This window comes from Symphalangus syndactylus, chromosome 3, assembly GCF_028878055.3.
Source record: "Symphalangus syndactylus isolate Jambi chromosome 3, NHGRI_mSymSyn1-v2.1_pri, whole genome shotgun sequence".
Classification (NCBI taxonomy): domain Eukaryota; kingdom Metazoa; phylum Chordata; class Mammalia; order Primates; family Hylobatidae; genus Symphalangus; species Symphalangus syndactylus.
The window spans coordinates 7780471-7803469 of record NC_072425.2 but is presented as its reverse complement, the minus strand read 5'-3'; the positions used below and the strand labels follow the sequence as shown (position 1 = coordinate 7803469).

Below are 22999 nucleotides of genomic sequence, written 5' to 3'. Positions count from 1 at the left end.
GGCGCGATCTCGGCTCACTGCAAGCTCCGCCTCCCGGGTTCACGCCATTCTCCTGCCTCAGCCTCTCCGAGTAGCTGGGACTACAGGCGCCCGCCACCACGCCCGGCTAATTTTTTTTGTATTTTTAGTAGAGGCGGGGTTTCACCATGTTAGCCAGGATGGTCTCGATCTCCTGACCTCGTGATCCGCCCGCCTCGGCCTCCCAAAGTGCTGGGATTACAAGCGTGAGCCACCGCGCCCGGCGAGACTGCCCTTTATTCTCAGTAACAGGTGGAGCTGGGGGCTGGAAAGCCCCTCTGACCTCGCCTTTGGAAAGGTGGGTGTGCGCACGGAGCCTGGCAGGTGGCCAAGGGGACCCCCAAGTGGAGGGATTGGTCGAGGGGCAGCACAGGGTGGTGCAGTGGGTGAGCCCAGCCCCTCCCCTCCCACTCTCATCCCATTGAGCCCCAGGGTGTGGGGGGATCACATCTGTGTCCTTGTTCTCCTCCAAGTGGAGCTGCTGGGTGGGGCTCTGGTCCTCCAGGGACCCACTGTGCACCCTAAGTTTTGCCGGGACCCGCTCCTCTGTGTTGTGTGGCTGTAGGGGAGGGCTGCAGCCAGGGACTCTGAACCTGGGGCCGACCCACCCAGCCACCCAGGCTGGGGAACAAGATCGCCTCCCAGGGCCAGAAGTTGGGGAAGTCCTCGCTTCCTAGGATGTTGGCTAGGGGATCACACGCCCCACATTGTGGGTCAAGCATGGTCCTGTCCCAGCGTCTTGCTGGATTGGGGGCATCTCTGCACAGATGAGTGCCACCCCAGCATCTCTGCCAGGGTCTGGGCATGTCACCCGTGGGCATCTGTGCTCAGGAGGTCACCAGGTGTGGGCAGGGCACCAAGTGGGGAGGTAGCTGAGGCTGGAAGACGCACATCCGTGCCCCGTGGGCTTCCTCAAGTGGGAACTGGTGGAGGGCGCTGGGCTTCCTCAAGTGGGAACTGGTGGAGGGCGCTGGGCTTCCTCAAGTGGGAACTGGTGGAGGGCGCTGGGCTGCTGGGTCAGGGTCAGCAGGCTCAGGCGGGCTCAGGGCTCAGAGTCGAGCCAGAAACCAAGGTGAAATCTGCCTGTTGCTGCCGCCAGGGCCCTGGGACAGGGACAGGAACAGCAGAAGGTAAAGTGGAAAGGAAGTGAGTCATGGGCCCCCAGGCAAGGCTGAGCCAGGCCCCAAGCCCAGGATTGGGGTCTCCAGAATCCCTGGGGACCCCAGGGCAGCTCACCCACAGCCTGGGGCCTATGGGAGCAAGGGGGCTCCTGATGGCTGGGGGCAGGAGCTTTGACAAAGTTGAAGGCCGTCTGTCTGAATTGGCCAGGGGCCAATGAAAGCCAAAAAGCTGGCGTGGTGGCTCATGCCTGTAATCCCACTTTGGGAGGCCAAGGCGGGTGGATCACCTGAGGTCAGGAGTTCGAGACCAGCCTGGTCAACATGGTGAAATCCCGTCTCCACTAAAAATAGCTGGGCGTGGTGGCGGTCACCTGTAATCCCAGCCACTCGGGGGGCTGAGGCAGGAGAATCACTTGAACCTGGGAGATGGAGGTTGCAGAGAGCCAAGATCGTATCACTGCACTCCAGCCTGGGTGACAGAGCGAGAATCTGTCTCAAAAGAAAAAAAAAAAAAAAAATCCAAAAAGGCGAGTGGGGAGCAGGTGCTAGGCTGCATGGGGGCCTACGCCTCAACCAGAGGACCCCAGCCCCCTGCCAACCCCTCCCCAGCTCAGGCCCACCGGCTTCCCTCTCACACAGCTGCTCTGGGAGGGAGGCCCTCCTTGCCAATACCTGAGAGAATGGGCAGCAGGGACCCTGGGGACAGGATGGGGACCCCCAGGACAACAAGAAGATGGGCTACACTAGGAGGCTGCTCTTGGGCCCCTGCGTCAGGCCAGCAGGACAGGTGAGTGTGGTGACCTGAGGGACTGACCATGGAGCTCCAGGGGAGCCTCCTAGCCAGTGACACGCTGGCCTTGGGCCAGACGCTGCCCTGTACCCTTGAGTGACACCTGGGCCTCTCTGCACCCGCCCACTTTCCCTGTGGCTAATGGCTTAGAGTGAAGGACGGTGGGCGTGGCCGTGGGCGTGCCACGTGGGCTCAGCGTCCACCCTGCCCCATGCACGCAGGCACCCATCACACCACGGTCCACACACAGGCTCCTATCACACCCTGCCCCGTCACAGCAGTGCCCAGAGGGACATGGAGGCTCCCAGCTGAGGGCCAGCCCAAGTAGTCACAGGTGAGCAGTGAGAGGTGAGAGGCAAGGGGGCTTCCTGGTCTGGGTGGGCTCTGGCCCCCAAAACATGTTGCTTAGGTCAAGCCAGTCTCCCCCAGCAGGGGTGAACAATTTTCCCCCAGCCTGCCTGGCCCACCCTTTCTCCAGGGACGGTGCCCAGTGGGCCTCATCTTCCCCATGCCAGGTGTGATGGTTAATACTGTCAACTTGATCGGATTGAAGGATACAAAGTATTGATCCTGGGTGTGTCTGTGAGGGTGTTGCCAAAAGAGATTAACACAAGAGTCAGTGGGCTGCGGAAGGCAGACCCACCCTTCATCTGGTGGGCACCATCTAATCAGCTGCCAGTGAATATAAAGCAGAAAAACGTGAAAAGGAGACTACGGGCCTCGCCTCCCAGCCTACATCTTTCTCCCATGCTGGACGCTTCCTGCCCTCGAACATCGGACTCCAAGTTCAGCTTTGAGACTCGGGCTGGCTCTCCTTGCTCCTCAGCTTGCAGACGGCCTATTGTGGGACCTTGTGATCGTGTGAGTTAATACTTAATAAATTCCCCTTCATATATATATATTTCTTTTTTTTTTTTTTTAACACAGAGTCTTGCTGTCTCTAGGCTGGAGTGCGGTGGTGCAATCTCGGCTCACTGCAACCTCTGCCTCCTGGGTTCAAGCGATTCTCCTGCCTCAGCCTCCAGATAGCTGGGACTACAGGCACATGCTGCCACGCCTGGCTAATTTCTCGTATTTTGGTAGAGACGGGGGTTTCACCGTGTTGCCCAAGCTGGTCTTGAACTCCTGAGCTTGGGCAATCCGCCTGCCTCGGCTTCCCAAAGTGCTGGGATTACAGGCGTGAGCCACCGCACCTGGCGCCCCTCTCTCTATATATATATATCTCCTATTAGTTCTGTTCCTCTAAGAGAACCCTGACTGGCCGGGTGTGGTGACTCATGCCTGTAATCCCAGCACTTTGGGAGACCGAGGCAGGCAGATCATCTGAGGCCGGGAATTCGAGACCAGCCTGGCCAACGTGGAGAAACCTCATCTCTACTAAAAATACAAAATTAGTCAGGTGTGGTGGCGCACACCTGCAATCCCAGCTACTCGGGAGGCTGAGACAGGAGAATCACTTGAACCTGAGAGGCGGAGGTTGTAGTGAGCCGAGATCACGCCATTGCACTCCAGCCTGGGCAACAAGGGCGAAACTCTGTCTCAAAAATAAATAAATAAATAAGTGAACCCTGATTAATAACATGAACATGCCAGGGCTGTCTAGGTGCCTGGATCTCCAAACTCCTAACAACCACTGAGGGGCTTCTGAACCAGTCCTCCTACGTCCCCAGCATCAGTGGGACAGAGAGTTTCAGCCCCTGCACCCTGACCTGGTACTGGCCTGATCTGGGCACTTTTGACCACATGGTTCCCCTCCCTCCCTCCCTCGGGGCCTTCTTGCTCCAAATTTAGGAGTGGCCAAGTCCCAGCTCCAGGTGTCCAGGCCCCTCCCAACCTGGCCCCCTGGGTCCACCTGGCTCTGCATAGCTGGTGTCGCACAGGTACCTCTGCCTGCCATCCCTTCTGCATGTGCTGCAGGGCCTGGCGTCCGCGGGCCCCATGAGAAACCCAGACTCAATGTCTGCATTGTTTTCCTTCTGCCTGGAGGTGGTGGGCACCCACATGCAGGTGTGTGTGGACTGTCCCCTGCTCCAGCCCTCTTTATCACACAGGATGGGGTCTTCGGGCCGCAGAGCCAACTCTGGGCTGGCCCAGCCCTACACTGCACCCTTCCCCTCTCCCACCTGTGTAGAACGGTCTGCAGGGGTGAGGCCTGGCTGAGGAGGGTGGGGATGATCCCGTGGCCTCTCCTCCAGCTCCACGGGACGGGAAGGTCCTCCTAATGAGGGGACAGAAAGGCCTCCTCCCTCTGGGGGTGCAAGAGCAGACCCCAGGCCCCCCACTCAGGGGTCCATCTACCAGGGCCCCAAATGGGAGATGAGGGCGGCGGAAGATTAACCCAAGCTGGCAACACAGGCAGAAACCGAAGGTCTGAAATGGACTTTAATTGGCTTTTGTCTCTAGAATTCCCCACCGATTCCTGCGCTCTACGGTTCTCCCTGCCCCCTCCAGTTTGGGGGTCTAAACCGAACAGGAGAGGTGCAGGGGACCAGGAGGTCTCCTGGCACAAAGGTTGGGGGGTCTCCCTGGCAAGGGGTCCCAGGACCTGGAGCCCGAGGCCCAGCCAAAAGCACACGGCATCAAAACATGTTTTTAGTGGGAAGCTCCGGGCCCTGCCCCTCCCCGGGGGTCTCGCGGTCAGGGAGCAGGTGGGCGTCTGTCTGCCTCCAGGTCATGGCAGCGCAGGCGGTGAGCTGGGGGCCGGCAGGGGCGCGGACAGTGCGGCGTGGTCGAACAGAGGGTTGCGCACCTCCATTTCCCCGGTCTGCGAACGTGGGTGTCAGGCCGGGCAGTGGGTGGGCTGGGGGGATACTTGCTGGGAGGGAACCCCAGGAGATGGTATGCCCCTCCCTGCACCCTGAGGCACTCACCGGGGCCAGGCCCGGGCACTCGTACACCGTGAAGTCTCCATCCTCATTCTCCTCATCCGAGGAGGCCGTGTCCAGCTCCTTGGGTGGGTCTTTATGCCTGGGTGGGGGGGGATGGCTGGGTCCTCCCCACACCCTCGAGGTGCCAGTGGCCCAGTCTGGAAGTGGGCACTCAGCCCACCTCAGCCCTGGGGTGGCAGGGGAGCAGAGCCCAGGGTGAAGTTGGCCAGGGGAGGTGAGGGTGCATGGCGGCGGAGGAGGTGAAGGTTAGGGTGCAGGTGAGGGTGGCAGGGCCCAGGGTAAAGTTGGCCAGGGGAGGTGGAGATGGAGGTGGGGATGGGGATGGGGATGGGGGGTGGGTGGGTGGGGGTGGCCGGGCCCGGGTGGCCACTCACCGCTCCAGGCACAGCATCTGCTGCCGTTGGTGCTGGTAGTGGTACATCTCCGCGCTGTGTGCCAGCCGCTGGTCCCCAGGCTGTGGGAAGGAGGAAGCAAGGGTCAGGTGGCAGCCAGAGTTGGGCAGGAGCCTCAGGGCTGAAGGGGGCCACACACCGAGATCCGGGGAGCTGCAGGTGAGCCAGGGGCCTTCGCAGTGGCGTAGTCGGCCTTCTGGGTCAGGCGGATCTCACGCTGCAGCCTGTGGGGAGTGGGGCCTGAGACCTCTGAACGTGAGACACCCTCCCTGCCCTGCCCACGGCCACTGGCTCACCTGCACCAGCAGAGAGAAGCTACGGAGAGGGCGGCCGCACCAGCCACACAGAACGCCAGGATCAGCACTGCGGGAGGGGGCGTGTGAGGGCGGCCTTCTGCGGGGGGCCCTGCCGCCCCTGTCCACCCCCGACCAAGACCTACCAAGGGCGAGGCCGTCGCCTTGCCCTCCCCGGGGCTCCAGGGGCGACATATGCACCGGGTCGGATGACACAGGGGAGCCCAGGGAGGTGTGGGGCGTGGGCGTGGGGCTTCCTGGAGTGGAGGGGAGGCCCAGCTCCAGCCCCTGCCCCCGTGCCGAGAAGCCCAGGGTGGCTGCGAGAGAGGACAGGTTAGAGTGAGAGCACTGGGCTGGGGACAGGGCCGTGGGGCAGGGGAAGCAGGGGTCTCACCTGGCTCTGGGGGCCGCTGTTGGGCCTTGGGTAGGGGCGGAGTTGAGTGTCCAGATTCCTTCCGGGCAAGCTCCTGGGCCAGAAAGTCAATCTCATCTTCCAGTCTGGGCTGGGGCCGGCCCCCGCCTGGGGAGGGTGAGGGGCCATCAGGTGGACGGGTCCATCCAGGAGGTAGCCCCATGCCCAGCCTCCCCGCTTCTGGCAGGTTTCTCCCAGGAGCGTGAGGACTGGGTACACGCCTGGAGGCCCTCTCCCTCCCAGATTGCCATGGAGACAGTGCGGGCGCTTCCTGTGAGGGGCCGTGTTTCCCGGAAAGTGGAGGCGAGGAAGGGGGAGGAGGCGCTATAGGGAAACGTCCAAAGACCAGGCAGGGGAAGGAAGGAGTGGGGTCTCTCGTCCCGACCCATGTCCATAAAGGGCCGGCCAGCACAGCCCCTTCTGCTTCCCCACCTCCAAGCACCTTCTCGGGCAGAGAGGCAGGGACTCCCCAAGGAGTAGGGGGAAGCCAAAGGAAGCCAAGCACCCGGGACCCCTCCCCAGGTCATTGGGAGAATGGGGGCAGCTGTCAGGGGTGGGGCTGGTGGCAGGGCCCCACCGGTACCCACTGTGGGCTGCACAGTCCAGGTGGACACTCCCAGGTTGGCAGGCGATGCATCCACACAGACCCTTACAGCCACTTCTCGGTGCCCCTCTCAACACCCCCTCCAGGAAGCCGCTGCTCCCACCCCCAGCACCTCTGAGCAAAGCCCTCACCACACCTGAAGTCACCCAGTAACTGACCATCCCGACAGATGCGGCTCAGGCTGGCGAGTGGGGCATCCCCAGCGCCCAGCCAGTGCCGGCACCCTTAAACATTTGCCAACGGGTGGACAGGACAGTGAGTGGTAGAAAAGAGCAAGCTGCCTGGGGACGGTGAGGTGGGGGCCTGGGAAGTGGGGGCCTGGAAGGCTTCTGGGCAGACCCTGCAGAGCCCAGGCCCAGGGAGAATGGGCCCCTCCTCTCCCATGGCCACCCCAGCATTTCGCATCGTGCAGCCCTTCACCTGGGAGGGCCTGACTGCCCCAGGCCTGGGTCCAGCTCCATTTGGAAAGGATGGGAGGCTTCGTGGAGAGTGAATGAGGCTCTCCCAGGCCTTGGACCCAATACCCCACAAGGTCCAGGGGCCCTGAGACCACCTGGCACAGGCCTGGGCATTGAGGCTGCAGGCTTCTTTTTTTTTTTTTGAGGCGGAGTCTCGTTCTGTCGCCCAGGCTGGAGTGCAGTGGCGCGATCTTGGCTCACTGCAACCTCCATCTGCTGGGTTCTCGCCATTCTCCTGCCTCAGCCTCCCGAGTAGCTGGGACTACAGGCGCCCGCCACCATGCCCGGCTAATTTTTTTTTTGTATTTTTAGTAGAGACGGGGTTTCACCGTGTTAGCCAGGATGGTCTCATCTCCTGACCTCATGATCCTCCCGCCTCGGCCTCCCAAAGTGCTGGGATTACAGGCATGAGCCACCACGCCCAGCCTTCTTTTCTTTTTTCTTTTTTTTGAGACAGAATCTCGCTCTGTTGCCCAGGCTGGAGTGCAGTGGTGAATCTCGGCTCACTGCAAGTTCCGCCTCCCGGGTTAAAGCGATTCTCCTGCCTCAGCCTCCCGAGTAGCTGGGACTACAGGCGCGTGCACCACACCTGGCTATTTTGTATTTTTAGTAGAGACGGGGTTTCACCATGTTGGCCAGGCTGGTGAACTCCTGACCTCAAGAGATCCACCAGCCTGGGCCTCCCACAGTGCTGGGATGACAGGCGTGAGCCACTGCGCCCAGCCGGCCGCTTCTTACAGGAAGAGGTTCACGCAGGGACATCCCCCCATCGACCTCCCCCTTTGCTCTCGTACCCGGAGGCCGGCGCATCCTGGGCACACAGAGCCCTTGCTGGTCCTCCTGGAAGGGCTGAAGGCAGGGCCCACAGGCATGTGCACCAGGAGGACACCTTGCCCGCCTCTTCAGGGCACAGTCCAGGCTCCCGGGACAGGCGGCTACATCTGGGAAGGAAGCAGAAGGCAGGGCCGGCTCACGGCCCCGCAGGGCTCGGCCCCTGCACACAGCAGCGCTGCCCCAGCCACCCCCAGAGCTGGCCGGGCCTGGTTCTGGCCATTGTTCTGGACAGGCCCTTCCTCTGCCGCCAGGGCTCAGAACCAGGAAGCGAACAGTCCTAGGACTTATCGGAACTACCCTGCCTCACCCCTCCCCAGGGTCCACTTCCAGGCCTGATAGAGCCCTCAGCTCAGAAGCTGGGCCTCACTGTCCAGGCAGTGCTGAGTTTTCTCGGGCAGGGCCGTGCACCCCCACAGGCCCAGCCTCCGGCCTCATCATGCCCCACAGCAAGCCAGGAACCCCATCCAGAATGGGAGTCCCAGAGGGAAGGGCCCAGGTCTGCCTCTGGGGAACAGCAAACGATGCCGCCAGCAACCTCTCCTTCCTGTACGGCTGTCCCCTGAACCCGGCACTGAACAAGTGTGGAGCCTGGAAGGGATGCTGCTCCTCCAGCCTCTGGCTTGTCCCCCAGGCACCAAGGACACCTAAGATGGAGTCTGCTGACCTCATTGGCCTCATAGAACCCAGGCAGGTCACTCCCAAAGCCACCACACCAGGGGCTGCAGTCAGGGGCCAGGTGGCACCCAAGGGTCTCAGGAGGCCGAGGTTGGCAGTGCTGGGGATGGCGGGCCAGGCCCCAGTTCCCTAGTTCCTAACCACACTTTCATCTCGCTGATGAGGGGCCCAGGCCACGGTGCCAGCTGACACATGTGGCTAATCAGTCTTATCCTGGTGCTGGAGAACGGGATGAGGGGGCAATGGCCCTCTGCCTCAGTTTCCCCTCTGGGATACAGAAGCTGAGCTGCCTCAAAGCTAAGGAATGTCCCCAGTCACAGCGAGCCAGTGGAGCCCGAGGAACCCTGCCATCAACCCTGCCGGGGGAGTCTGCAGTGGCACCTCTGGCTAACCAGGACTCTTCCTCTCTGCCCAGCCCCATGCTGCACACTGCAGGCAGGGCCACCGGGGCCACACGGGGCATCGTCCTTCTCCAGACCTTGGCTGGCTGGCTTGGTTTCCTTGGTAACTTGACACTCAGGGCCCTCAGGCTGTCCGCCTCCCTTCAAGGCAGTTCCAGCAGCCTCAGCAGCCGCAGTGGCAGGTGGGCACAGGAGCCAATGCCAGGCACTGCACACCCTCCACGACCTGGGGCAGCAGCCTCCAGTATCAGTGGGCCGGGACTCGGGCACGTTAAACATTAAACCTGTGCCAGCAGGTCCACCTGGGCCCACCCGCCAACTTGGCACCTGGAGAGTGAGGCAGTCCCTGCTCCTGTGCTGATAAGCCACAGTCCACCACGCCAAAGGTAGGGGCCTGAGGTACAAAGCCGGCTCTAGGGTCTGGGTTTCAGGCCCCTCCCAGCCCCTTATTCCCCAGCCCAGGAGCCTCCATCCTCCCACTTCCTCCTCCTGAGAAGAGGTCCCAGGAACAAGAGCAGCTGGACAGTGGCTGGCACATCCCCCCCTCGCCAACGTCTGGGCTGCCTGAGGGCCCTCCCTTCCAAGCACTGGGCACTGGGAGTGGGAGGGGTTGCCTAGGGAGGGCCCGGCCAGGTCTCCCGGTGAGGCAGACACGTAGCCACAGAGGCCGGTGAACTGAGGACTGGCACCCACCACCCACCCGGGCTCAGAACAGCAGCTGCAGCCCCATTTCCTGAATAGGTGGCCTCCGCCTTTCCTGGCTGAGCATGCTGATTCTCAGAAGCGTCTCCAGTTCATGCCCACCTCCCATCCAGGGGCACTGAGCCCAGGAGGAAGCTGGCCTCACTCTGGCCCCTTGAGGCCACACAGGCAGAACCAGGCTGCCCAGGTCAGCGCCTCAGCTGTGCCACAATCCACTTAACTTCTCCATGCCCCAGTTTGCTTGCCTGTAAAATGGGCTCACAGCACCTCTTCTGCAGGGCTGCCAGGAGGACTGCACGAATGCAGTCGCAAAGTCTCCCAGTTCAGTCCCCCGAGAAAAAGGTCAGCTTTGCATCCTGGGTTCCTGCAGGGAGCTCTGCTCTCTGGAGCCTCAGGACCCATCTGTGCAGCTGGGAGGGTGTCCCAGGACCCTGGGCTTATCACCCCCCTCCGGAGTCCACCTGCAGCCCTCAGTCCCAAAGACAGAATGCCAGTGCCCTCGAGGGCAGGGGATGCAGAAGGAGGCTCTGAGGCTACGACAGTCTCCCTCCTATTGAAGCTAGAACAGGACCCCGAGCCTGCGCCATCAAGTGCCCCCAGAACTTCAGCGCCCACCATGGCGCACAAGGCCGGTGCCCAGCGCCACCCAAGGCGTGAGGACAGGCAGAGCAGCACTGAGGCCCCGACCCCGGGACGCGCACCGGCAGCAAAGCCGGCGGGCACTCAGAGCCAGCCCCACACCCGCAGGAGCCCCGAACACGGAGACACACAGAGACGCACACAGGCAGACTCCAGGCGGGCCCGCCCAGAGCTAGATGGCCGCGGCGCGGAGGCCTGAGCCAGCCGGGCCCCCGGCGGAAGAAACCATGAATCTCAGGTACGCCTCTGGGAACCGGCAGAAGCCCCATCCGGCGCAAGCCCCATCCGGCGTGGCCTTTCGGAGGCTCCGTGCTGCGCCCTCCGGCCGGGCCTGTTTATTCCATCCTGGGCGAGGCGGGGCCGCCGCCACCAGCGGACCAGGCCTGCAGGGCCTGCGGGCCTGGGCAGGACGAGGGCGGCGGCGCCCGGCAACCCGGTCCCCGCCCGGCGATCCCGGCCCCGGGGCGCCCCGCGGCCTGCGCCCAGCGCGCTCGCTCACCCGGGTGGCCGGCGGCGGCTCCACGCAGGGCGGCGCCGAGGACGAGGCCGGAGAGCAGCAGCCGCAGCAGCCGCAGGTGCCGCGGGGAGGGCGGAGGCAGCGGCGTCGCCATCCTTCAGCGCCGCCGCGGGGGCAGCATGGCACCGCGAGGCCGGGGGCTCGGCGCGGGCTCCGGGCTCCGCGTCGGGAGCAGCGGAGGCAGCGGGGGAGGACGGAGGAGGAAGAGGAGGCGGAGGCCAAGGAGGAGGAGGAGGAAGAGGAAAGGCACGGGCGGCGGCGCTGACGCTGCAGCAAGGATCCGGGATGGAGGCGCCGGCGAGGCGCGCACGCGGAGACTGCGCCTGCGCGCTCCACCTGAGGGGGCGGGAGGGCGGCTCCAGACTGCGCCCCCTCCCCCTGCTCCAGTTCTGGTCCCCTCTCCAGGCCTCTCTGGACCTCTCCCGGCCTCAGGGTGTCTCGGCACCTGCGGCCTCCGGGGCCGGTGCAGTTCCCAGAAGTCCGGCTGGGTTTGGGCCGCGGGTGAGCTTCTCCGGGATGCGCTCCCTTCTGGCCTCTTCCCGGTAGGACTCCCAGCCCCTCACCCGCACCCGCGATGGGGCAGAGGACCTGCGTGGGCCTAGCCTCGCGAGCGCACAGGGATACAGGAGGGCCGGGCGCACGCAGACAGGTCCTCACGAGCTGGGCAGGTGCGCAGGGAGGCACAGGTGTGCCCACAGAGGCAGGGGCACCCCCACTCGCGGGAAAAGCAAATACAGGAACACAGAACGGCCCCGGCCCCGACTGCAGCTTTGGCTGGAGACGCGGCGGCCGCGCTCAGTGAGGCCACCAGGGGGCAAGAGTGACCCGGAGCCACTGAGGACTGGAGCTGGGAGCTGTCCAAGGTGTTCACGGTCCCCAGGTGACAGCCCTTTAGCTCCCCCAGGACAATGGGCATCTTTTTTTTTTTTTTTCTTTGAGACAGCGTCTCTGTCGCCTAGGCTGGAGTGCAGTGGTGCCATCTTGGCCCACTGCAACCTCCACCTCTCGGGTTCAAGTGATTCTCGTGCCTCTGCCTCCCGAGTAGCTGGGATTACAGGCGCGTGCCACCATGCCGGACTAATTTTTGTATTTTTAGTACAGACGGGGTTTCACCATGTTGCCTCAGCTGGTCTTGAACTCCTGACCTCAGGTGATACGCCAGCTTCAGCCTCCCAAAGTGCTGGGATTACAGGCTGAGCCACTGTGCCCAGCTGACAACGGGCATCTCTGATGCCCCCCTTGCACCTCACCTGTTGCCTCCCAGGAGCACGCCCACCCCATCCCACTAGAAACCTCCTTTGACTAGTCATTCAGAGAACAAGAGTGAGACAGACCTCCAACCCGGGGTGTCCCCTTGGTCTTTCCAGTCTCAGAACTCCAAAGCTGGGGCTGGCTGCCCTCAGGTTTATCAAATGACTCAAAAAAAAAAAAAAAAAAAGTGAAGAGGGGAGGGAAGAGCAGAATAAGAACCACCACTCTCCTCGCCAGGGCACTGAGCAGAGACACAGTGTCTAAGCTCACTTCCCAGAAAGGTGAGGAGGCGAGTGGGCAAGACCAGGCCTTCCCATCCTGGAAAAAACTGGCTTGGGGAGGGGCTGCAGGGCCGAGGCTGCAGGATGCCTTTTGGAGGTGCAGGACACTCAGTCCCAGGTGAGAAGGGCAAGGTGCCCTGTGCCATTGCATGGCTTGGCTCCACAGCCAGGTTCTGTGCAAGATTCCTGCCTGTGGGTCCTGGTCCTGATCTCATCTCCCACTCCTGCGCCACCTCCTGATGAGGGCCTGCCCTCCCTCCAGTCTCTACCAGCACTGACTGCCCCCTAGGAAGCCACCTGGCTGGCTGGCTGCCACCCACTCTCCGCCACCTCCCTGACCCCTACCCTCACCCCCAGGCTCACTGTACCAAGACCCAACCTTCAGTCTGGCCTTGGTCACCAACGCAGATCTGGATGTGATGGTTTTGGGAAACTCTGCTGGCCAGAGAAGACTCAAGGGCCCAGGAATGTTCCCTTGGGCCAGCCATCCTGCAGCTACTCTAGGCTGCCACGGCACAGCAGGGGAGCAGCCAGTGCCCCAGGCCTGGCTCCAGAGCAGAAGGCAGTAGGGAGGGCGGGTGTCCACCCTCAAGACCAGGGGTGGGCCTGTGCGGCCAGAACAGCGGGAAGGTGAGGGCACAGGCCACAGCAAGGATGCCCCACCCCACAGACACTCTCCTTTCACATCTATAGGAAAAACTTTTTATTACAAAATTTTTACAAGTAGGTGCTGGGCTGGCTGCCAGCCCGTGGGCTGTGACCCTCCCCAGTACAGACCCAGACTCCACAGAAGGAACCTCTAAGGGCTGATTCTCAGAACCAAGGCCCCACTCTCTGGAGACCCAGCCCTGAGGAGGAGGAGAAGGAGCACGGGGCCTGCAGTGATGCCCAGGCTGAAGCGGGCTGGAGGGGTTCAAGGAGCTGGATTGAGCGCTCTTTGCCCACCCAGGCCCCTGTGGGTACCAGAGTCTCAGTTCCCATTTCCTGGGCTGCCTTAGGGGCAGAGACGCTGAGGGTGGGGTGGAAGGATGGAGAATACAGTGGTGGGGTGGAGGGGTGGTGGATGGAGGGCGGGTGGAGGAATGCAGGATACAGGGGTGGGGAGAGAGGTAGGTACAGGGGTGGGAGAGGGGTGAGGGTGGGTGGAGGGGTGGGGATACAGGGGTGGGGGGTACAGGGGTTGGAGGAGGGGTGGGAGTACGGGGTGGGGATACAGGGGTGGGGGAAGGGATGGGGCAGCTGCCCCCGCCGGCCCCTAAATGGTGCTCGGCAGCTTGGCGGAGTGCACCTGACGCAGCAGCAGGACAAGCGCAGCCAGGAGCGCGGAGGCGAAGAGCAGCAGGAGGACGACCCAGGAGCTGAAGTCTGTGCCCTTGCGCAGCCCCGGCGGGTCGGCGGGGATCAGGTTGGTCAGGTTCAGCATGTAGCCGAGCGCCCAGCCCACTGCAGTGTCCCCGGCCTGGGGCGAAGGGCGTGGCCTCAGCTCCCGAGAGGCCCCGCCCCCCCAAGGCCGGCCCCGCCCCGCCCCCAGCCCACCTTCTTCTGGAAGATTACGCCGCGGAAGGCGCGCTCGTCGAAGCCGTAGCCGCGACTCAGCAGCTGCTGCACGAACATGGCCCCGGCGCAGTAGTCGGCCAGGCGGGCTCGTTGCCCTGGCACCCGAGCTTGCAGCTGGGACGCGAGCGGGACACTGTCAGGCAGGCGACCACCAGGAGGTCTCGGCCCCACGGGGAGAGGGGGCCGGCGGCGTCCTTCACCCCTCCCCAGACACACACGGGCCGTGCGAGGCCAGAGACCACCACACAGGCCCGGACACGAATGGCAAGACCGAGTCTGAGGGGCACCCCCGGCAGGGCACGCTTCCATCCCTCCCCAGCCAGCGTCCATGCCTGGAAGGCCGTGAGGAGGGACAGCAGGCATGGCCACCAGGGAGCAGGAGGCAGCAACACCTCGGTGTGTGGCCAGGGGAACAGGATGAGCTCCAGGCCCGAGTCTGCCCGCTGGCTCGCCCCCTGTCCCCACCTCCCCCACCCCAATCTGTCTGAGACTAGGCCCTGGGCGGACAAAATGGGGCCTCGCTCTCACGACCCCAGTCCTGGGACTGCTCGAACGTTTCTCCTGGACTCTCTGGTGGGCACACTCCCCGTGCCCAGCCCCACTTCCATCTTCCCTTGCGTGGCACCATGGAGGGGACCAGTGGCAGAAGCCAGAAGCCTGGGCACCGGCCTCCCCTCTGCCCTCCAGATCTGGGATGAGGGTCGGGCCTGGCGACGCTTCCCCAACCCGCCCGACTTGTTCACAGCCTCCCGGCCACAGCCCCGCCACCTCTGGAGTCAGCCTAATGCCTGCCATCGCCCCCAATGCAGCGGGTGCTCCGAGAGGCCTGTCCATGCAGGGCTGGGGAGGCATGCGGAGGCGGAGGCTCCGTACAGCCCTGGAGGAGGGGGAGCGGGGCTCACCTGCGCCCAGGTCTGGTTGCAGACATTCACCGCCGCTGCCTCCAGCTGCTGCAGGGTGGCCACGGGCAGCCCCATCAAAGTCCGCAGGAAGTCCACCGTGTAGAAGAAGGCAGAGAAGGCCTGTAGGGGGCGCAGTCACACTGCGACCGGACCCCAGCGGCTCAGAGCACCTGCAGCCACCCGCCTGCCCCTACCCACGACAAAGTTCCCAGCCACCCGCCTGCCCCTACCCACGACAAAGTTCCCAGCCACCCACCTGCCCCTACTCACGACAAAGTTCCCAGCCACCGGGGGCTGGAAGACCCCATTGAAAGAGCATCGGGAGAAGGGGCAGGAGGAGAAGCTGAAGAGCCCAGAAACCAGATCTCGGCAGAGGTGGGGGTCACTGCTTCCCGACAGGCTGACCCTGGCACTGCTGTTGAAGGTCTGGGGCCGCTGGGCCACGGTGCATGGTGACTGGTACACATCCCCGAGCAGCACTTGGGTGGAAAAGCCCCTCGGCCAGCAGGGGTGGAAGCCGTGGGTCTGGGGGAATCACCAGCGTGACAGGGTGGCACCACAGTCACTCCAGAGGACCAGCCAGACGAACCTCCCACAGGTCTCACTCTGGCAACTTCACTTTTGTGCTCAGGGGCAATCCATGGCTCCCCACTGCCTGCTTGACAGATCCCAACACCCCTGACCACGCTCCCTCTGAGAGCCGTCCCTGGCCCTCCCTCCTCCAGGCCCGGCCCAGCCACTGGGCCTTTGCTCATGCTCTGACCCTCCCACCTGTCTTTCCAGCCAATTAAAGCCCAGCCTGGAGAAGCCTTCCACAGCACGGTGGTTGTCCAGGCTCTGCTCCAGGAGGGGACAGTGCAGTGCAGGTGAGCCAGAGTGGAGGGGCACCTGGAGGGCGCTGGCCAGCAGCCTCTGGAGGACCTGGTCACGGCCATAGCAGAGGAAGCTGTGGGTGTAGACTCGGTATTGCTGGCCGTAGAGACGCAGCTGGACCTCGCTGGCTCTGTCCTCAGCTGGACTGGTCGTCTCAAAGGTGATCTGGGTGGAGGCACCCCCCAGGTCCATGGCCCCCAGCGTCCCCTTCCATGGCCGGAACCACCGGCCCACCCAGCCGTACTGTGGAGAGGGGAGTGTGGGGTCAACCGGGGCCGAGGGCGCCCACGCCCCCTGGCTCTTCGGCTGGCTGCTGGGCCCACCTTGATGAAGTTCTCCAGCAGGTAGTTGGCAGTCACCCAGCCAAATACCCCCTCTTCCTGGCCCGAGAGGATGCGTGCACCCCGGAAGTCAAAGGGGTACTGGGTCAGTGTGCGTGTCACTGCCGTGAGCACACTGGTCGAGGCCTCTGGATTGGTCAGGCTGCAAAACACAGAGAACTCCAAGAGGCCTCCTCCCCAGATGGCTGTGAGCCTGCTGTGGGGGTGCTCGGGGTCCGCCCCACAAGGGGTCACAGCCAAAGGCGATCATGGGGACAGGGCCAGGGCACAGGCACACTCACTTGAGCAGGCGCATACCCGCTGTGGCTCCCAGGTAGAGGGGCGTGCCCGCGTGTCTGTCTTTGGGCACATCCCGAAGCGCCTGTTCAAGGCATCCAACAAGACTCTGGCCGGCCCCAGAAGGGTTGTCTGCGTAGCTGGAGATACCCCCACCTAGAGGGAGGCAGAGAGATGAGCCTGTGCCTCACAGGCAGCCCCTAGGTGGGCCGTAGGCCAGGCGAGTGAGGGTGGGGGTGGGGGCCGTGGGCTCCCAGACCAGGCGGCACACCTTCCCAGCTTAAGCCCCCAGAAACGCCCAGGTTGGAGACAAAGGGGCCCAGGTGCCACCCAGAGACCAAGGCTGCTGCCTGCTGAGAGGGTGTGGGTGCAGGTGCTAGGACAAAGCCCTGGGCATGGTTGGCCTCCTGAGGCCTGCCTGGGTGTGCCCGCCAGGCCCCCAGACCTCCTCCTGCTCCATCTGGGGCACAGAAGCCAATATTGGGCCCAGCAAGGCCCAAACCTCCCACCTGCTGCCTGGGCTTCCTTTCTAGAATGCAAACGACTCCTGGCCCCACTCAGGCGCAGGGAGCCCAGCCTCTCTCTCTTTCCAGGGCTTCTGCCTGGAGTGAGCCCCACCCAACAATAAGCAGAAGGCCCTAAGTGCTTGGACCTGTACTGGCTAAAGCTGGAGAGGGCCCCAGAGACCCTGCAGTGAGTGGGTGTCCTGGCTGGGCTGGGCTGGGCCTCACCTGGAATGTCACAGGAGCTGTGCTGGCCCACAATGCCTGTGTCGTTCTCCTTGTCTGCCGGCCACTTGTAGATAAACATGGACGTGTGTGAAGAGCCAGCGTCCAGGACGATGCCGTACTGGGGGGAGGGGGAGGGAGTCAGCCTAGGGTGTCCGGGGGCCCTGACACCCTGACACCAAACGTGAAGTTGGGTTCCTCCAGTTTGCCACCCCTCCCCAACTCAGTCACGTGCCAAGCCTCATGCAGAAGCTCAGAGGAGGCCAGGACAACCGTGGTTGGAAGGAGAACCAGGGGGGAGGTGACTCTTCCCTCCTGACTACCTAAACCCAGCATGCCAGGGTCTGGGCAGCAGCCTTCCTGGCAAGGGCAGACTAAGGGACTGAGTCAGGGACAGAGGGACAGAGGGTCCCCAGGGTCAGGGAGAGGAAGCCCCACTGCAGGAGGAGCCCCTAGAGTCGCTCTTCCTTCCTCCCCTCTTCCTTCCTCCCCTGTCTCCTTCCAACTCCTCTGACCACAGCCCAACTTGAGGATGCAGGAGGCAGGTCCCCAGGTGAAGAAGGCCCGCTGAGGCTGGCCGTGGGCCTCCAAGCCAGGGCCAGAGAGAGAAGCTGGTCCTGCCTTGTTGGGGGCACTGGGTGGGCCTTCCTGCAGACCTGGGTGGCATGAGCTTGTAAATGCCCCTTTCCAGCTCCTGCCCCAGCATCCTGGATCCACCTGGAAAGCTGGGGACCAGCCTCCCAGGCCCGGGCGCCAATTCCAGCCTGCAAAAGGGCTGCACCAGTCCATCCCGACCAAGGCCTCCCCAGAGCCCAGAGCATCAACAAGCCAGCGCGTGCGCTGCCACCTGGCCGTCCTGCAGGGCCGCAGAGCTCCCTGCTTCTGACTCCCCACCGGGCTGGGGGGCTTGGTTCTCCACCCCACCCCCAACAAGCCCAATAAAGGGTTAAAGGGGCCGGTCAGGAGGTCCCTGGGCCTGCTGGAGTGCAGATCCGGGATAGCCTGCTCCAACCTTCTGAGGACCGGCCAGGGCTGTTCCGGTCAAGCCCTCCTCTCTTTCTGGGCCACTCCCGTGTCCTGGAGGGGGCCCTGGGTCCTGGGGCTTGTGGATCCCCATCTGGGCTGAATCCCAGTCGATGTGCCTCTAACCGCACCCTCTGGGGCGGCGGCACAGGGCAGAAGTGGCTCGGAGTGTCCATGGGGGTCCGCACAGGCCTGGGGGCGGGCGTCTGGCAGCACCTAGCGGGCATCGCTGGGCTGCATCCCGGGAGCGGGGACACAGCCCCTAGGCTGCGTTGACGGACTCGGCGGCGGGAGCGGAATTCCCGGGACTTGTTCCTCCAGCACCGCGTCGTCCTGGAAGCGCCACCGCCACCCCGCGTACCCGGTAGGGGAGCGCAGAGCGCGGAACCCGGGACCCCACCCAGCCCGCCGGGAGCAGAGCACGGTGGGGGTCCCGGGCTGATCCTGCTCAGGCTTCCAGCCGCGCACCCCCTCCCCGGCTCCGGGCCCGGCCCGCTGCTCCCCAGACGTGCGCTGGGTGCCCGGGCGCGCACCTTGAGGGCGGGCGGCTCCCGGACGTCGCGGGTGGGGACGCACAGCAGTAGGAGCCCGGCAAGGCCCGCGGCAGCCAGCAGCAGCGGCGGCAGCAGTGACCGCACCTTCACGGCCATGGGCGGGCGGGCGCGCGGGAGGACGACGCGTGGACCCAGAGAGTGCGGGGAGCCGGAGGCGAAGGCGGGCGAGGCCGCGGGACCGCGGGGTAGGGGCCCCGGGGCGGGACGAGGGGCGGGAGGCCGGGCGGGCCCGCCCCGCCCACCACCGGCCACGCCCACGGGCGGACGGGTTTCGCCTCTGCTCCCAAGCTTCCGCCGTCCGGCCCGCGCAGGTGAGAGACGCGGGCGCGGCTGAGTCAGCGGCGCCGCTCCCCCGCTCCCGGCTCTCAGCCCGGGCGCCCCGCGGCTATGGTCCACCTTCCCGTTCCCACCCACTCAGCAAGGGGATCCCCCGGCCGTGGAGGCAGGAGACCTGGCGTGGAGGTGGGCGGGCGAGGCCGGCTCAGAGGGTCCTGTGCTGGAGAGCCGCGCTTTTCCCGGGCCCGGGAAAGGAGGCCAGACTCGCTTGCAGGAATGAGGCACTGTCGGCTGCGGAGCCACGCGGGGCCCGGGCTGGGGACTCAGGGGGAAGCGGAGGGCCAGCACCTGTTTATGGAGCAAGGCCCTGAGCGCCAACTCCCACGGCTGATGAGGACCAGGCTGGCCTGCGGGATGCCCTCCCGGCCAGCAAGGATCCGCCAGCCTGCGGCGCTGAGCCAGCACAGGTCAGCTCCAGAGACACTCAGCTGACCCAGACCGGACCTACCCTTGAGGCCCAGTCAGATCCACTTCACCTGGCCCTGTACTGAGGTGAAGGTGAGGACGCAGGGGCGGGGAAGGGCAGGGACGGCCCAGGTCACACCGAGCCGAGAAACAAGAGAAGCGGCACAGACCGGGCCAAAGGTCCCTGCCTCCCAGCCCAGGGCCTCGGCCGCGCCGGCTGCCCCCTCGCCCTGAAGGGCACAGAGGCTTGGGCTGCGGAGGCCAGAGGAGGGTTCCCCCGGACGGGAACAGGTGGGGCCTCTACGTGGCCTGAAAGGCAAGGAAGAGGGTCCCCAGGCCAGGCTTGGGGTGCGGGTCAGCAACAGGCTTCTGGGGACGGCTGGGGCAGGCGAAGCGCAGCTGGCCCCAGACTCAAGCCCTGCCCTTCCGTCCCACGACATGGCTGGCCTTTCGGCTCTGACGCCTCACAGGCCCCGCATCCCAGCCCGGCCAGGGGCCACCCCCTTCGCGCCTGCTGCGAAGTGGGAGTTCTTGTCCCAATAATTCCAGCCACACAGCGTCAGGGAGCCACGAGGCAAGGCCACCAGGGAGTGCAGGCTGCTGGGGCGCAAAGGGCAGCCCCACGGGGCAGGGTCCAGACCATGCCTGGCCTTCTGGAACGGGCAGTGACAATTGTGCTGGGATTGCTGCCTGGGCTGAGGGTCTGGCGCCACAGGCCCAGCAAAGGCATCTTTCTTCCAGCTCAGGACCCCAGAGGGAGGGGTGGGAAGCCGCTCTGCTGCCTCACAGCCTGACAGCCCAGCCTGGCGGGGCTCCAGCAGACAATCTCTGGGTGTGGCCGGTGCTAAGCTCCAGGCCCCAGGCCCCAGTTTCCCCCCCCACTCACCCCAGGCCTTTCTTCCACCCCTGACAGCCCAGAGGAGGGAGAGGCACGCACAGTGCATATCACGCCTGAAAAGGAAGGAACAAAGGCCGCCCAGAGGCAGGGTGCTGCCACCCCCACTGGCCTGCGGTGCCCCTGCTTCCTTCCAGGCCCAGCGGGGCTTCCTGGTGTTCTGGACTCTTTTCATGGACAAAAAACTCAGGCCAGGGAGCGGGAGGCCTGCCAGGCCTGAGAGGATGGGGAGGGAGAGGGGAGCTGGACTCTACCCCAGGGAGACAGGCTCATGGCCGAGTGCCCAGCTTCGCCTGCGGAGGGAGAGGCAGGGAGCCGAGAGCGGCCAGGACAAAGGCTGAGGCTGAGCTCCCTTTGAGACAGAGTGAGGGCGGGGGAACGCCCCTTCCTGGCATGGACTCAGGGACCCTGGAAGGCAGACTTGGGAGAGCGTCAGAGGGAAGCTGGCAGGAGCTGAAGGGGTGGAGGGGCCTCTGGGTGGGGCAGCCCTCGGCCTCCAGGACCCTCTCGGGGACCGGGGCTCCAGATGTGCTGCACACGGCCTGGCCCAGGCTGAGCTGGAAACATGCGGATGCAGAGGGGTTAGGGGAGAACCCCTGGGGGAGGGAACTCAGAGCCTCCCTCCCACACAGGGCTCAGACCTCCCAGGGAGGGGGCTTTCCTGAGGCCTGCTGAGATCTTGGCTGCCCTGCCTCAGTCTCCCCATCAGAAGCTTGTGCTGTGTGGCTCACATCTGTAATTCCAGCACTTTGGGAAGCTGAGGCAGGTGGATCACTTGAGGTCAGGGGTTCAAGACCAGCCTGGCCAACATGGTGAAACCCCATCTCTAGTAGAAATACAAAAATTAGCCGGCTGTGGGCCGGGCACGGTAGATGACGCCTGTAATCCCAGCACTTTGGAAGGCTTAGGCAGGTGGATCATCAGGTCAGGAGATCAAGCCCATCCTGGCTAACACGGTGAAACCCCGTCTCTACTAAAAATACAAAAAATTAGCTGGGCGTGGTGGCGGGCACCTGTAGTCCCAGCTACTCAGCAGGCTGAAGCAGGAGAATGGCGTGAACCCGGGAGGCGGAGCTTGCAGTGAGCCAAGATTGCGCCACTGCACTCCAGCCTGGGCGACAGAGCGAGTCAAAAAAAAAAAAAAAAAATTAGCCGGCTGTAGTGGCAGACACCTGTAATTCCAGCTACTTGGGAGGCTAAGGCAGGAGAATCGCTTGAACCTGGGAGGCGGAGGTTGCAGTGACTGCACCACTGCACTCCAGCCTGGACGACAGAGCGAGATTCTATCTCAAAGGAAAAAAAAAAAGGAAACTTGTGCTGTGGCGGAAACACCTTAATTGTTTAATTGTGAAAGGCCTTTCACTCACTGCTCCCTTTCTGCAGGTACTCATTAAGTCATTCAACAAACGCTTGCTGAGTACCTCCTGTGGGCCCAAAGCACGCCAGGCTCCATGCATGCACAGTGAGCCCTGTGGGGAGGGCACCCACTGGCCTGGGGAAAGCAGACTTTGCAAAGGCCGCTGGGAGGCGGGGAAGCCTGTGCTGTCCTGTTCGAGGTCGGAGACACAACAGAATGGGAGGTGCACATATGCACAGTTGGTAAGAGCAACGCCAGGGCGGCAGCAGGACCCCATCGGTGGTCTCTGATGTGCTGGACGTGCTGTTGTGGGACTTGCTTCTTTCACTCACGTTAGGCGTTTGGGATTCACCCTGTTGACAGTGAAAGGTGTGGCTCCTTTGTTCCTTGCTGTGTTCCATCCTGTGAGTGAGAACATGCAGATGGCGTGTCACTGCAGCTGGTGAACACAGTGTCTGGCTTTAGGCTTTGCTGAGATTGCTGCTCTGCACATATGCACTCTTTTTTTTTTTTTTTTTTTTTTTTTTGTTTGAGGTGGAGTCTGGCCCTGTCGCTCAGGCTGGAGTGCAGTGGCGCGATCTCAGCTCACTGCAACCTCCACCTCCCGGGTTCAAGCGATTTCCCGCCTCAGCCTTCTGAGCAACTCGGATTACAGGCGCCTGTAACCATTCCCCACTAATTTTGTATTCTTAGTAGAGACGGGGTTTCACCATATTGGTCAGGCTGGTCTCAAACTCGTGACCTCAGGCGACCCACCCGCCTCGGCCTCCCAAAGTGCTGGGATGACAAGTGTGAGCCACCGCACCCGGCTTCTCCACCTGCCTCGGCCTCCCAAAGTGCTGGGGTGACAGGTGTGAGCCACCGCGCCCGGCCTCTCCGCCTGCCTCGGCCTCCCGAAGTGCTGGGGTGACAGGTGTGAGCCACCGTGCCGGCCGCGTGTGCACTCTTGCAAGCACTTCTCTGGGGAGCGTCCTGGAACTGAACTGCTGGTTGTCAGGCAAGTGTGTGTTCTGCTTCTCTAGCAAGTGCCAAATTCTTTTCTGAACGATGGCTCCAGCTGGCACCATGAGCATTTTATTTTATTTTATTTTATTTTATCTTATTTTATTTATTTACTTTGAGACAGACTCTTCCTCTGTTGCCCAGGCTGGAGTGCAGTGATGTGATCTCAGCTCACTGCAATCTCTGCCTCCCGGTTCAAGCAATTCTTCTGACTTAGCCTCCCAAATAGCTGGGACTACAGCCGTGCGCCACCAGGCTAATTTTTTTGCATTCTAATAGAGACGGGGTTTCACCGTGTTGCTCCCAGGCTGGTCTCGAACTCCCGATCATCCGCCCATCTCGGCCTCCCAAAGTGCTAGGATTACAGGCGTGAGCCACTGTGCCCAGCTTGATTTTTGTATTTTCAGTAGAGACAGGGTTTTGCCATGTTGGCCAGGCTGATCTCGAACTCCTGACCTCAAGTGATCCACCTGC

The 22999-nt window shown here is 63.3% G+C and overlaps 2 protein-coding genes and 2 long non-coding RNA genes across 13 annotated transcripts; 2 read left to right on the top strand and 2 right to left on the bottom strand.

Moving 5' to 3' along the window:
• Positions 1-92: 92 nt before the first annotated feature.
• LOC134736272 (uncharacterized) lies at positions 93-2826 on the top strand. Of its 2 annotated transcripts, XR_010120167.1 has the most exons (3): positions 93-316; positions 1779-1926; positions 2151-2826. It is a non-coding gene; the product is annotated as an uncharacterized lncRNA (long non-coding RNA). The 2 variants fall into 2 exon arrangements; XR_010120166.1 differs by having other exon boundaries at positions 93-1926.
• A 1467-nt stretch (positions 2827-4293) lies between these two features.
• On the bottom strand, positions 4294-11078 carry NPDC1 (neural proliferation, differentiation and control 1). Of its 2 annotated transcripts, XM_055270287.2 has the most exons (9): positions 10727-11078; positions 7771-7917; positions 5897-6022; positions 5649-5819; positions 5506-5572; positions 5349-5433; positions 5192-5271; positions 4800-4896; positions 4294-4693 (listed from the first exon to the last, which is right to left on the bottom strand). In XM_055270287.2, exons 1-9 carry the CDS (start codon positions 10836-10838, stop codon positions 4601-4603), a joined length of 978 nt encoding a protein of 325 aa, XP_055126262.1. In that variant the 5' UTR covers positions 10839-11078; the 3' UTR covers positions 4294-4600. The 2 variants fall into 2 exon arrangements, with proteins under 2 accessions (XP_055126262.1, XP_055126263.1); XM_055270288.2 differs by lacking the exon at positions 7771-7917 and having other exon boundaries at positions 10727-11071.
• A 1884-nt stretch (positions 11079-12962) lies between these two features.
• On the bottom strand, positions 12963-19903 carry ENTPD2 (ectonucleoside triphosphate diphosphohydrolase 2). 7 transcript variants are annotated; one of them, XM_055270286.2, is made up of 10 exons: positions 19343-19903; positions 18941-19154; positions 16957-17074; positions 16231-16381; positions 15932-16091; positions 15624-15851; positions 14934-15260; positions 14736-14855; positions 13813-13947; positions 12963-13735 (listed from the first exon to the last, which is right to left on the bottom strand). In XM_055270286.2, exons 3-10 carry the CDS (start codon positions 17033-17035, stop codon positions 13532-13534), a joined length of 1404 nt encoding a protein of 467 aa, XP_055126261.1. In that variant the 5' UTR covers positions 17036-17074; positions 18941-19154; positions 19343-19903; the 3' UTR covers positions 12963-13531. The 7 variants fall into 7 exon arrangements, with proteins under 7 accessions (XP_055126261.1, XP_055126260.1, XP_055126256.1 ...); XM_055270285.2 differs by lacking the exons at positions 18941-19154; positions 19343-19903 and adding an exon at positions 18510-18915 and having other exon boundaries at positions 13813-13878; positions 15006-15260; XM_055270281.2 differs by lacking the exons at positions 18941-19154; positions 19343-19903 and adding an exon at positions 18510-18914.
• On the top strand, positions 15032-17708 carry LOC134736271 (uncharacterized). 2 transcript variants are annotated; one of them, XR_010120165.1, is made up of 4 exons: positions 15032-15110; positions 15519-15601; positions 16819-16918; positions 17645-17708. It is a non-coding gene; the product is annotated as an uncharacterized lncRNA (long non-coding RNA). The 2 variants fall into 2 exon arrangements; XR_010120164.1 differs by lacking the exon at positions 17645-17708 and having other exon boundaries at positions 16819-17013.
• Positions 19904-22999: the final 3096 nt, after the last annotated feature.

What these genes read in the sequence shown, in the direction of transcription:
- ENTPD2 (XM_055270280.2), bottom strand. Translation starts at nt 17,774, where the DNA reads ATGCTCTGGGCTCTGGGGAGGCCTTGGTCGGGATGGACTGGTGCAGCC. An exon ending in CAGCTCCTGTGACATTCCAG is followed by an intron (nt 16,382 to 16,956) that starts GTGAGGCCCAGC and finishes GCCTCCCTCTAG; the next exon opens with GTGGGGGTATCTCCAGCTAC. An exon ending in GCGGGTATGCGCCTGCTCAA is followed by an intron (nt 16,092 to 16,230) that starts GTGAGTGTGCCT and finishes TGTGTTTTGCAG; the next exon opens with CCTGACCAATCCAGAGGCCT.
- NPDC1 (XM_055270287.2), bottom strand. Translation starts at nt 10,838, where the DNA reads ATGGCGACGCCGCTGCCTCCGCCCTCCCCGCGGCACCTGCGGCTGCTG. An exon ending in ACAGCGGCCCCCAGAGCCAG is followed by an intron (nt 5,820 to 5,896) that starts GTGAGACCCCTG and finishes CCTCTCTCGCAG; the next exon opens with CCACCCTGGGCTTCTCGGCA. An exon ending in AGTGCCCGGGCCTGGCCCCG is followed by an intron (nt 4,694 to 4,799) that starts GTGAGTGCCTCA and finishes CCACGTTCGCAG; the next exon opens with ACCGGGGAAATGGAGGTGCG.